Raw genomic sequence first — 13,153 nt, forward strand, 5'->3', positions numbered from 1 at the left:
AGCACTTCAACACATTCCTTGGACGTCAGGCCAGTTGATGCCAATCAGAGGTCTTCTTCCTAAGCAGTGAGCTACTCAAAGCCACCAGCCTCGTATATCAGATATGTAATTAGGTCCACATTTTACGGTCACCGCTGCTGCTCGTGCACCTCTTTAGATCAGACGCATCATCAGTGCGTCACTATCGGCCAAGCGGCAGTCATCAGGACTTTTGCAACAGAAGCTTGTCTTCAAGCCATCTGAAAGCTCAGGTGAGGAACAGGTTTGGCAGGTTGGGTTTTTCTCTCGCTCAGAGATGAGACCAGTCTCAGGTGGCCACTTAGACATTGCCAAAAGGAAAAAGGAAATGCTTCACACACATGAACAAGACCCAAAGAGGGTGTTTGCATGTGCTAAATTATATATATAAATGCAAATTTAGACATAATTATTATCATTTAAATAGAAATACAGGTAGCATATCCATTTCACCAGGGTAGGGGAAACTGTGATCAGGTGTCCTGGCTCGGTCTGCTGCCCAGGTGTTACCTGCTGATGGGCAGCTTCATGACCTCTCCTGTTCTCCTTTCTGATGGCTCTTTATTTTTAAACTGGGCAGGAGAGTGCTTTAGACGTAGGCCACCTTCAGACATGAAACTATCTGGGGCACGTGGTCATCCTACTCCAGTCTGGCGTGCGCTTGCAAACAACAGTAATAAAAAGTATTCCTTTCTTGTTACTATATCATTCCATCTGGGCTCCTCCGGATAAAGCATCTGCATTTGGATAAGCTGTGGATGCAGCAATTTCAAAATAAGTTTGCAAGCCAAATAATTTGTTGCTATACATGAAGCCTTACAAGTCACACGCAGAACCGTAGAACTGTAGATTTGTAAGTGACCTAGAGGGACATCTAATCCAAAATCCCGCAATGCAGCCATCCCTGGGGGGTGGGCTCGAACCACCTTCCTTCTGGTTAACAAAATGACCCATTGACCCATTGTGCCACATGCGCCTTGTAAATTCATAACATATTACGAATAATTATACTGTACCCTTTTAAAAATGTATCTCTTTAGAATAAGACATTTTTTTAAAAAAAAAGCAAACTGTTGTCTAGCAGGAACTATTGTTTGTTTTTGCCAGTGCCAGTGCCTGGCTATGACGATCAAGTTGTGTGTGGTTATTTTTTTAACTAGCTCTGCTCCTGTGCCTTTAACACGGCTGGGAGGCCATACTCCTCCATTCCAGACACTTTTGCTGTTTTAGCCAAACAGCTGATGCAATTTCTACACTGTCACTATTGTAAAACCATTCCTAAGCCAATAACGGTTGATGGATCAAACTGTTCCAATGTGATAAAGGAGTGTGGAGCAGGGGCGTAGGAAGGGGGGCGCAGGGGGGCCTGCCCACAGCGGGTGTCATCCCTGAGGTGGTGACAAAATGGCACACCGTGGGAGGCGGCACTTACCGCGGGGCCTGGCCTGCAGTGCACCCGAGCCATGCGTCTCTCCTGGGAAACAGCAGCGTGGGGCTTGTGCCCACCATGCGGACTCCGTGGGCAACTCGCCATGCCACCCCCCTGGGTGGATCACCGCCCTGCCCCCATGCACGGATCGCTCTGCCCCGCCGCTCCAGGTTCCCCTGGTGTGGAGGCAACTGGTTCAGCTGCCCTGGGCATTGAGCCAAGAGGGCACTGCAGGAGGTGCTGCAAAAACAACAAAAAGAGCCTGTTTGGTCCATTCCCCATCCCCATTCCTAATGTGGCATCTGGCCTTGTTTCTGTCAGAGCTTCCGTACGACCGAGCTGCAACGGCTACTCCTCTGGCTCTCCTCCGACAGTGATTAACAACCTAAGCCTTTGAATGAGACTTCAGGCAAGCTCTCCATTGAGTAGAGTACTCAGACAGCAGCAGAAGGAGCCATGAAATATGTGCTACATTGCTACTTTATTTCTGACTACGCAGGACAGAAAAGAATATGCGTCTGCTCTCTGTGAGAGACAGAAAACAACAGGTCAAAGAAACAGGAAACCAGTAACTTCAACATCCGTCTCCCATCTTGAGACTTCCAACAGTCTGGAATGTCAACAGAGTCTTGTGACTCCAAGAACTGCACAGTGGCATAACAGAAACTTAACAGTTTCTGTGCCTTTAGCAACAGAGATTCAGAAATTAAATGGGTTAAACGTTTACCAGCATGGACATAAAAAGATGGTGAACGCCTTATTTGCATTCTCTCTTTGTGTCAGTTGCACAAGAGCAGAGCCAGATCGTCTTTAAAGAGAGAGAACTTTTTGGGAGGGACGGTTGCGGCTCAGTAGCAGACAGGCCACACTTGATAGTCTCAGGTTCAGTGTTAACAGGTGAAGCGAAGGATCTCGGCATATGAGACCGACAGTTATGCGCTAGGTGGTCAAATAGTCTTATTAGGATTCTAAGCAGCCACTTCTGCTAATCTAGGGGGATGGGGACATGATGTTGAACTAGACCCCTGCCCATCACCCCTGACCTTTGGCCATGCTGGCTGGGGCTTTTGAGAGTCAGAAGCCAACCCTGTAAAAAAATAAGTCTCTCTGTGTTCAATGGGGTTTATTTTCAGGTAAGCATAAGTTAATTGCACCTAGAACCCATTGATATCAATGACACATTTTGTTCCCATTGAAATCATAAGTAACCATGTCATGATTAACTTGTCTCATCAAAGTCAATGTGATTTAAGTGCAACTCATGTTTCCCCCCCTGAATCCAGTCTTTCATCACAAAGACCAACCCACCAAAAGCTGCTTGGAAGTCCCAGATCACTAGAATTGTAAGTCAGAGCCACACCTATTCATTCTCTTCACTCACTTTATTGCATAAACCTCTACGATGTCCCTTTATTGTATTGTATAAGAGAGTGTCAATAAGCATTGTGGGTGTTACAATTTAAACCATGTGAGCAATTACTCACTTAGGTAGTTGCAAAATCGGGCCCTTAGGGATGGTGCTACTTAAATATTTTGTGTTGAACTAAGTGTCTAGTGAGAAGAAAGAAAGAGAAAAGATTCACCCAGTTATCATCACCTGATACATAAATAGCAACCAATGGGAATGCTTAGTGAGTCAGATTGGAAAAGGGACTCTCCTAAACTCCGACATTTTTCAACACGGAAAGAATTACTACCAACAAAAACTGTTATTCCCCCAGAGTCTTCCCGTGTCTTAATTAGTAATGTTGAGAACAGTTTCATTGTGCAGCTAGCTCCTCCAGAGAAAATTTTTCCAGCTGATGTTTGCCTGCTTTTTCAAGGAGGAAGTTCAAGTGTGCTTGTTGATGGGAGCTGGAATGTGGCAATGCCTAGAACATACCAGGTTGGGGCTGGGTGCTCCAAAACTTTTTGATGCATGCAGCTGCCTGTGCTGTCCTTTGGGGGGCAAGGACAGGACAGCTTTCCTGATGAGCCTACCATTTGGTTACATCTTGTGACTTTTGCAGGAAATTCTGTGTAACATTCTGAAAGAATGTGACTTCATGGCTGAATCCTGGCCTCTCGGGTCCCAGTCCAACACCCTAACCACTACACCACACTGTGGCTTACCCCAAGGAGCTCCTGGCACCTCAGAGAAGGACAATAAATTGGTGTTGAGCATGTAGCAGATGGCCTGTTCAATCCTGCAATCATTTAGAGGTAAAAAATATCAGGTAGGAGGTGATGGAACAGATCTCTACTGAAGACTAAGGGCAGCTGCCACCAGGCAAATAAATATTTAGCCGTTCTCACCCAGGATCCATCATTCTCCCACACATGGGACCCAGTTCTTAATTTTCAACAATATATAGTGATAGCCCTGCTGTTGTGACCTTGTTGTAAACTCTGGGCCACCAGCTGAGGAACAAGAGAATGCTGGACTAGATGGGCCAATGTATGTCTATAGCTGGGGAAATAAAAAGGAATTGAATGGGGAGAAAGAGGAGGTTGTATTGGCCAGGAATTATGTGGTCCATTTTTTTCAACTGCAGTAAATGCAGCTTTTTATTTGGGAGCTGCTGTGGTCACATGTACCATTATTATTATACTTTTAAAAATTATTTATGAATTTATAAAAGTACAAAAATACAGAACTGGAGAATAAAACAAAAAGGGGGAAGAAAGAAAAAATGATACATAATCCATAATTTTATTCAATTCTTCCATGGCTCCCTAAAGTTCCCCACTCCTGCTGCATATTCTTTTTTTTTTCTGTCTAAACATTCGGGTTCTTCTCATTATAAACTCTCTCTCTCTCTCTCTCTCTCTCTCTATATATATATATATATACACACACACACACACACTATAAACTATTATAAACCATTATTACTATTGTGGGTGAGCACTGCTTTTGGTTCACAAGTCCTTTTCTTTACCCAGACAGGCCAAGCACAGATCCAGAGACATTTACACAAGTACTCTTTTTGGTGTAGGGCTGTGTGCTGATTCCCTCAAGGGAGATGTGTTTTATCACCGTCTACCTCTGACTGTTCACCTGCCCACTGAAACCAAAGCAAACTCCTGAATGTGTTCAAAACCCCACTTATGGAATGCTGCAGCACACAGCTGCTTTCTGTGCTCCAATAACCGATGGTTACAACTTTCTTCTTTAACACATCAATAACAATACAGTGGTACCTTGGTTTACAGCCATAATCTGTTCCGGAGGTCCGGTTGTAAACCAAAACAGGTTGTAACCCAAGGTGCACTTTCGCCAATGGGGCCTCCCCCCAAAAATGGGTTGTAATGCAAAAAAGGGACACGCACTTCCGGGTTTGATGTGGTTGTAATCCAAAGCAGTTGCAAACCAAGGCACCACTGTATAGCACATTTCAATACACATTGTGGGAAGCAGAGGGGCAGGACACAAAGAAGCCTCTGGTGGGATGAAGGAAAGTCCTTTCCTCAAAAATTAAGGGCAGGGACATAAACTTATTCGCTTCGATGACCTTTTGCAACTTGTTCTGAAACCATTTTTTTATTTGCTTGTTTCTGTGCGTAAAAGCCGAAGAGGAAGGAAAACATTTCTTCCTCTTTATTGGCATTGTTTTTTCTGATCTTTCCTCAAACTCATGACAAACTACAACTTTTGTGGTTGTTAGAAAAGGGTTGAGTTTTGGCGGGCTGAGGGGGTTTCACCAACAAACAACTGGGAAAACAATATTGAAACTCAACACAATGTTTGCAGACTTCGGCTGTACTCCTTGGCACACTAACCTGAGAATAAGCCTTTCTGAACACAGTGGGACTTACTTCTAAGTAAACATGGATACATCGGATCAGGCCTTAAATGTATTCTTGTTGTTAGGGTTGTGTGGCAGTTAATTGGTGTGGTCATAATTAGATAAGAAATTTCAGAGTTCACCTTGGAAGTGCTACATGTTAGTGAAAATAACATGTGCGAGGGGTTGTAAATTAGTCAAAATAACATAAAAAATGAGTTTATTAGGAGCAATCTGCACTAAAATGCTGGTGAATTTTCATGAGGATTTAAAATAATAAATCCAAATTTAAGATTGGAAAATGAGAAACCATGAATGAAAAAAATGGACACATCCTTTCATCTTTGGATGCACACTTGCACATTTGGGATTTCATGATTTTCAAGCAAATAAAGGATCCCCTCCCTTAGGCTTTATCTAGACAAAGATCCACAGTCCCCTCCTTGCTGTCTTTAATTTCATTATTTTGTTGTCCTGCAATGTAATTTGCCTATTTCGTTTACACAGGCTTTCTCCTCCCGGAATAACCCAGCAAGCCGATGTCTGGACTTGGGGACATGGGCATGAAGTGACTGGGTTTAGCTTCTGTGGAAATTATCTGAGAGGATGGGTGCCATGGTACAAATTCTCACCAGCCTTCGTGACCCATTATGGGAAAGCCTGTGCTCCTTTAGTGAAGAAGCAGTTTTTCCGTGAGAAAAATCTGGAGGCCAAGTGCTCTAGGGAAACAAAGAACACCAGGTCACTGAGTGCAGTGCAGACTATGCCAACCTTGGTATTGTCGGAAACAGCTGATCTTCAGAGAGAGAGGTGGGAGAGATCTGGCTGCCTCTTGAATCATAAGCACAAGGCTCTCTCTCACACATATACACACAGCTCAGCTTCACTCAAGGCTGCTTCCACACTGAGCATGGACTATGGAATAGCTATGCTCAGTGTTCATTCACTTTTTAAGGGGCCTCTCCATGACATCACGGACACCCTGCTTCCATTTCCCCTTGTTCAGCTTCCTTCTCAAAGCCCAGAAAACCCAACCTTTTCAAAACAATGTTTCAACACTTTATGGACTTTTAGCATCTAAAAAAACCATACAACCTTTGAGATCTACATAGCATCCTATTAAAACATTACCCAAGAAAGAACTTATCTTTACAACTTGAGCTATTCTCTGCAATATGGTTGGGTGAGCTCCAACCACACTAGCTGGGCTGTCTAGCAAGCAGGCGCAAATCTAAAGTCTTCAAGTACATAATTTCATCTGGGCTCGATATTTCAACAGCAATGAGATTAGAAAGATTCTGTCCCTAGCAAAAGCAACAATTATGAAAGTGGCAATCAAATTACTGGAACTGGCACCAAAAAAATGCCAGTTTTTGAAGTCCAGATCAACACAGATTCTGCTGAACTCCCCACCCCCCACCACTGGCCAGGGTAGACAAATGAGCTCTGAATTCAGAGCCCAGATCCCCTCATCCATTTCCACTGGAATTTCACCTTTCATTTTGACAGATTCCTTAGCAACACCCACAGCCCAGTGTCCACCTCAAACAGTTACCTCTACCTCCCAGTAATGCCTCTCTAAGCAAGCTTCTCATAGCCCAGCGCACAGGCAACAGAACTAATGTGTATCTGAGTGAAGAACCGTGCTTTGTGCACTTTGGATTCCCTGACAGCACTAGATACACATTAGTTGGATCCAGACTCGTGTTTGCTTTTAAGGCCTGTGCTCGCAATGGCAGGGCCTCTGCACATTTCCTAAGTGTGTCTTGTGCAAAAAGCCTCCTTAAAGAGAGATCACACAGCTTCACTTTCAGTTGCAGTGAACCACAATCAAGCCCTTGAAATGTTTCACGTCTTGAGACAAGGGCAGGGGAGTTACAGCCTGCATATTTATATGTTTGGTCCAGGACAAAAAAGACTTATTGTTTTCTCATTATTGTGTTTCATCTTATTGTGTGAGACAATGGCACAGTCTAAAGGGAATGTGGGGCCGGAGAGAAAAGATTCCATACTTGCTCAAGGTCTGTTTGATTTCCTGTAGAAATTCAGAAGCTGGCTGTTTACAGACTATCTCTGCATCTCAGTGATTTGCTTTTCAACACTGGTGATTTCTGCACAGATAACTTGATAAATTGGTCGTCATAAGTCTCTCTTCATTGATGATGTGTTACGTCAGCCTGCAGGTCCTTCATCACTTGACAGAATTGCTTGCATTCCAGTGTGGTCTTCCAAAGGTTTCGCTAGATTTTGCCTCTGACCCCCTGCTTCAGGGAAACCTCTGAGAACCACTTCCTGCTGCTACCTTTTGGATTTAGAAATATTTAGATTCCATACTTGTACCCATCATCTGCTGGTTCCAAAGGACCAAAAATGTGACTTGGGTGAGCACTCCATTCAGCACACTTGTAGCAGAGGAGTACTTGGTCATCCTTGAGGAAGAGGTTCAGGGGTTTCTGGTGGAGCTCACACATGACAACCATGACATGCCACAACTGGCATTGCTTCAGAAGCCCCAGGATGTTTCCAAACTGGCTGTTTGGCCTGTGTGTGTTGGAGCAAATCAAAATGTTCCAGAAGGCCTGAAAATGCCATTTTGGTAATCAAGATAACCCCAAAACTAATGAGTAGTTGTGGCAAGAATGAGGTCATATATGCTTATGTTTCCTTGCTTTGATGTATGCTAATTGGCTTGCTTTGATGCTGTGCTTATCTGTGAGCCTTGGGATGGGCCCAGAGAGGGGAGAAGCTTTGGATAGCTGCCACCTATGGCCTCAGTGACCAGGTGTGATGGGAGCTTCTGGACAAACTGATGGTATGTTGCTTTGTGCATAAAGGATGCATGAACATTTGCTGGTGTGTGAACAAGTCAAGACAACCTCACATTGCATCAAACCACTTGCTGTAGCCCTTTTGGGGGCTTGCAGTTCAGAAGAGCCTGGTATTCATATTAGGAATGATCTTCCTGCATTGAAGGTAGGACACATCACTATCAGAGCCTTGCCAGCATGGGATGATGCAGGCATTTTAAAAATTACACCCACAGTCTAAAATTACAGGCTTCTTAAAAATTTATAGGCAGATTGAACAGGTGGCCTCATTCTGGATGCAGTCCACTGCTTTCCTGACAGCCATTCTTACAAAACCTTTCCAAGCTGCTCTTTTTATAGATTTGGCTCAGTTCAGATAAACGCTATGCTCAGCCAATGAGCACCAACCAATCTACTATGGAAACCTGCCTCAGTTTCTCATTGGGCCAGTAAAGAGAGATGCCGTGGGAGTGCCTTTAGATTGCTCTTGCTCCTTCTACCTTTGGTCTAAAATGTAATCAACCTCACCTGCAGATTTGGGGGCCAGCAGATTTGAGGGGGTTCTTAAATAAAAAAAACATAGAAGACACTTTGATCTATGTTTACTATGTTTTTATTTACGTATCTTTAGTTATAATAAATAATAAAATATATTTATTTATAATAAAACATAATAAAGTATACTAACGGATGCCAAATAAAATAAAAGTAGAAGAAATAAACATATGAGAACAAATTTCCATACCAAAACCAAACATAATAAATTGATATCACAAGGTTCCAAGTAACACAAATGTGTTTATATAATCTTGAACATTATTACTCCAGTACATTATAGAAAGATTCCTTTCCTGAATGAAGACATTATCCTTACCTGTTGCCTGTCCTCTCTGGTTCTCGCTATATGTGTATTAAGCTTAACTATGCATACTATGTCCCAAAACTAGTTATTCTCAAAGATGTGGTCGTGAAGTGATTGCGTTTAGCTTTTGCATAAATTATCTAGGAGAATTTGGGTGCCATTGCACAAAATTCTCACAAACCTCAATGACCCATTAAGGAAAAGCCTGTGCTCTTTTAGTGAAGAAGCAGTTTTTCCATGAGAAAAATCTGGAGGCCAAGTGCTCCAGGGAAACAGAGAACACCAAGTCACTGAGTGCAGTGCAGACTGTGCCAACCTTGGTATTGTCAGAAGCAGCTGATCATCAGAGAGAGAGGTGGGAGAGATCTGGCTGCCTCTTGAATCATAAGCACCAGGCTTTCTTACACACACATACACACAGCTCAGCTTCAGTCAGGGCTGCTTCTGCAATGAGCATGGGCTGTGGAATATGTTCATTTACTTTTTAAGGGGCCTTTGCATGACATCATGAACACCCTGCTCCCATTCTCCCTTCCTTGTTCTAGAAGATACTCAGGGTCTACACATACAGAACGTTTATCTTTTGCAAGTCTCCCCTTCCCCACATTTGGCCAATTTAATCAAAACCTGGTCCTTCCTTTGCCACAGTTTTGGTGCCCTTTTCCACTGCTTTGATCTGCGCAGAAGCAGACGGGCCCAGCTCGTTTCTAAAGGGGAAAACAGAGTTGAAGTGCTACTTTGTGTCTTGGGTGCCAGAAAGCGAAAGTGGCTGGCGTTCGGAATTCCCTAAGAAATTGTATACAGAGCACAGTTGGGAGTCTGGCACACCTTGCATGTATCTATCCAATGGCCAGAGATGATGATAGCTGGAGACCAGCAAGACTTGGAGAGCAACGGGTTCTCCATCTCTGACTTAGGAGGACCTACTGGAGTTAACCAGCAGAGGTCAGGTTCTCAGCTGAGTCTCTCTCATTATAAGAAACTCTAAGAATGAATTGCGTGCCAAGGCCCCGTGACCTGCAGTTCCCTGGTGGGTAATAAACACATGGACGTGAGGATTTAGGTTTATGAGTTCAAATAGGCCACAGCTTTATTGGTTACAGATGTGAGCTGTTTGGCTTAGGCATTGGGTGAAGCCAGGCTATATCTCGATTCCCGCCCATCTGCAGGGAGTCCAACTAAGAGTAAACCACCAATAGGGGGAGCCCTATAAGTTACATCAAACAGGGGCACCCTGTTGGGTTTGTGGCATGGCATGGCCGTAGCCCATTTCCGGGCATCAGGCAGAATCCACACCCCCAGATCCCTTTAACAGGATACCATTAATGAGGACTCGCCAGGGGAGGCTACAACCTCTCCTCCATCCAAAGGCTTACCCAATGCCTAACCTCACCAAGTTGTGATGATTGCTGCAAGGTAGGCAAAAACCAAGTGGCTGGTGCCAGTTTGCCAAGTGGAAAAAAATCCTACCCAACAATATGGCGGCAAACATTTGTGCATAGCAAGGTTGTGTCATAGCAAAGCATAAAAAGAGGGCGGGTGGGTTGGGAGATTCGGCAAAGGGCAAGAGAGGAGGGCCCCCTGGCCACCGCACGGTTAAATTTTCTGTGGCCACGCCCCCTACCAGCACTGATTGGACAGTGTGGCCACCGCTGGGCGTGGCCAAGCCCAGCACCAGGGATGCAGCAGGCAGATAGCGTAAGGGGGTGTCAATCTCTGCCCCCCACCAGATCACTGCAGGGGTCGGATGCCCAGCCACAACACTGCCCACCGGAAAAGGTGAGCAGATTTCCTTTATTGATGGTCCTCCCAGTTGCTTTGAAATTGACAAGAGTAACCGACCACAAAAAGGGTGATGGAGCAAAATATCTACAGGAATGCAACTGTTTTTACACAGGCTAAGAAATGGGTACACACACTGAGAAATGACAGAATAAATGCACACAAGAACACATGAATTTATACCTTCAAATCTTTAATCCAGTCCCATTGGAATCAGGAGTGGAAGAAATTAATACAAATATATTTTGTATACAAAGAGCCTTAAATATAAACTTTGAAACAGATACGTTGTTTTATAACTAGTTCTATTTACAACATACACAGTATGCCATTAAAAAAAGGGAAACAGGTGGTTAAAAGTGACACTAATCCTTAGTACACAACTGTTTTATAAAAGTTTACACATTCATCCCATGGGATGTACCAAACTATGTTCTTGAAACAGCTTTACTGCCCTCTAAAACATCACATTTCAATGTATTCAACATCTTCAAGAGAAAAGGAAGTATTTTTCCATAGGAACATAAAATAATGTATCATTCATGGCATCCAAACACATGTTTATTTTAACAAACATGAAGTCTTGCAGCCACAAATTGAACCACCACCAGAACTGGCAAAGATGCCCAAACACAGTGCAATATTGTTCACCAACATTATACATCAAATGGCTCGTGTGTACAGCTGCTCTTTTCTTTGCAGAAGTTTGCAAGCCAGAACTCATTCCATGCTTTTGCACAGCTCCCGTTCATGCAAAAGAACTTTCTGGGAAACTGCACCTGATGTAGCTACCTCAGGCTGCAATATGATGCAGAGCAAGCCTCAATGGCGTTCACCTCTGAGTAGACATGCCCAGCATTGCACTGTCAGTCAAAAGGCGAGGGTGCTAGTGCTTTCTGAACACCACCCTACTATGTGAAAAGCAGGAGACATGCCTGTCGCTACAATTTGCTTTATTTGCTGGTTTTCAGTTCTAAGAGTCTGTCTTCAAGACACAGGAGTCCCAACTATTTCTTGACAATGGGCTAGATCCTGAATCATGCCGCAATCCTAACTCCTGAGAGCATATCAAATTCAATGGGATTTACTTCTGAGTAAGAATGGGCAGTGCTGTATTGTTAAAGTTAGCTGAATTTACAGCATAATGCTAATCATGTCTATTCAGAATAAGTACAGTTTGGAGTTTGCTCCCAGGCAAGCGGAGTAAGGATTGCAGCTTCAGTCCCTGTTGAAATCAATGGGACAATTTAGTCATTACTTATGTTTACAGCTCCCATTAATTTCTACAAGCTTCTGCCACAACACCCTTGGCCTATATACCAGGGTTCTCAAAACTCTGATGTCAGTGTTTCAACTTAGCTTGTGGGTGGAGGGGAAGCGCCTGACTTAGGCCCTGCATAGACCTGGGGCAACAAAACCACTGATTTGCCCAAGTTGGCAAATTCTCAGTCTGAAAAGCGGGGAGATCAAATAAGTGCCACAGAGAGAGCTTGGGAAATGTGTCAAAGAACCCAAGGGAAGCAAAAGAAGGGCAGGGAGTGGAAGATAGGGAGTGTTCCCTTCCTTGGCATCCAAAACAAGCCATCAGCAAAACAAGTGGGAGGTTGGGTGGAGATGGGCAAAGATGCTCATGCCATGCTGGTTTGTGGGTCAACTGAGCTGCTGCTGGATGCAAGCAAAAATCAGCAAGGAGAGAGGGGACAGAAAAAAGCAGGCACCCCAACTAGCAATGCTCCAGGGCTTCTTGGGGAAGCCAGCCCCATGCTATAAGCCAAGGATTTGCAAAGTGGAGGCATCCCAGCCAAGGCAACGCTACAAAAAGCCACTGCTGGAAGCAAGCACTGTTTAGAAACAGCCGGAGATCCGATCCAATGTGCACTTTGATGGTTCTTAGGTGGAAGTGTTCAAGGAGTCTTAATGGGGGTCCGAATGAAGCTTAGCTTAACTATTCAGACCCAGTCAGGTCTGCCTTTCTTTTTTCTTAATGCACATTGTGTGTGTGTGTGTGTGTGTGTGTGTGTGTGTGTGTGTGTGTGTAATAGAATTCTACGATACATATACAGAGATATATATGCACATACACACACAAATACTTTTACACACTGAAGATTATTCAAATCACAAATGACGTGTGCACGCAAGACACACACCATATGCCAACGAAACAAGTAATCTGTTGGCGTTTGCTTTCATCCAGAATGTAAAGACAGTGGTGATCATTAGATATTGGTCAGAATTCCCAAAAGGGTTAGCTTTAGAAAAACCTTCAAGTGATAAAACCAATTGCACTCTTCTTCAAAAGCAGTTAGTTCTCCAAGAGGCATTATCTCCTTCTGTCCAGCACAAGAGATCCTCAGATTTATTTCATAGTCTAGCATTGTTGTTCCCCGGACAATGTTAAAGTAGCCAGCTAATGCTCCAATGTCTATGTACAACGATCGCTGCCTCTTTAGCAGTTCCGATTCCTCGGTAATCCCAAGACTTGAAG

General features: G+C 43.9%; 1 protein-coding gene across 1 annotated transcript in view; it reads right to left on the reverse strand.

Moving 5' to 3' along the window:
* Positions 1-10,841: 10,841 nt before the first annotated feature.
* The window catches only part of MAP3K8 (mitogen-activated protein kinase kinase kinase 8), a 28,817-nt gene continuing 26,505 nt past the window's right edge, over positions 10,842-13,153 (reverse strand). The window contains exon 9 of the mRNA XM_083579709.1: positions 10,842-13,153. This exon is cut by the window's right edge and continues 3 nt beyond it. Within this exon, the coding sequence (XP_083435835.1) occupies positions 12,885-13,153 (269 nt within the window). The 3' untranslated portion in view covers positions 10,842-12,884.

The sequence above is a fragment of the Podarcis filfolensis genome, assembly GCF_964270895.1.
Source record: "Podarcis filfolensis genome assembly, chromosome: 12".
In the NCBI taxonomy this organism is placed as follows: domain Eukaryota; kingdom Metazoa; phylum Chordata; class Lepidosauria; order Squamata; family Lacertidae; genus Podarcis; species Podarcis filfolensis.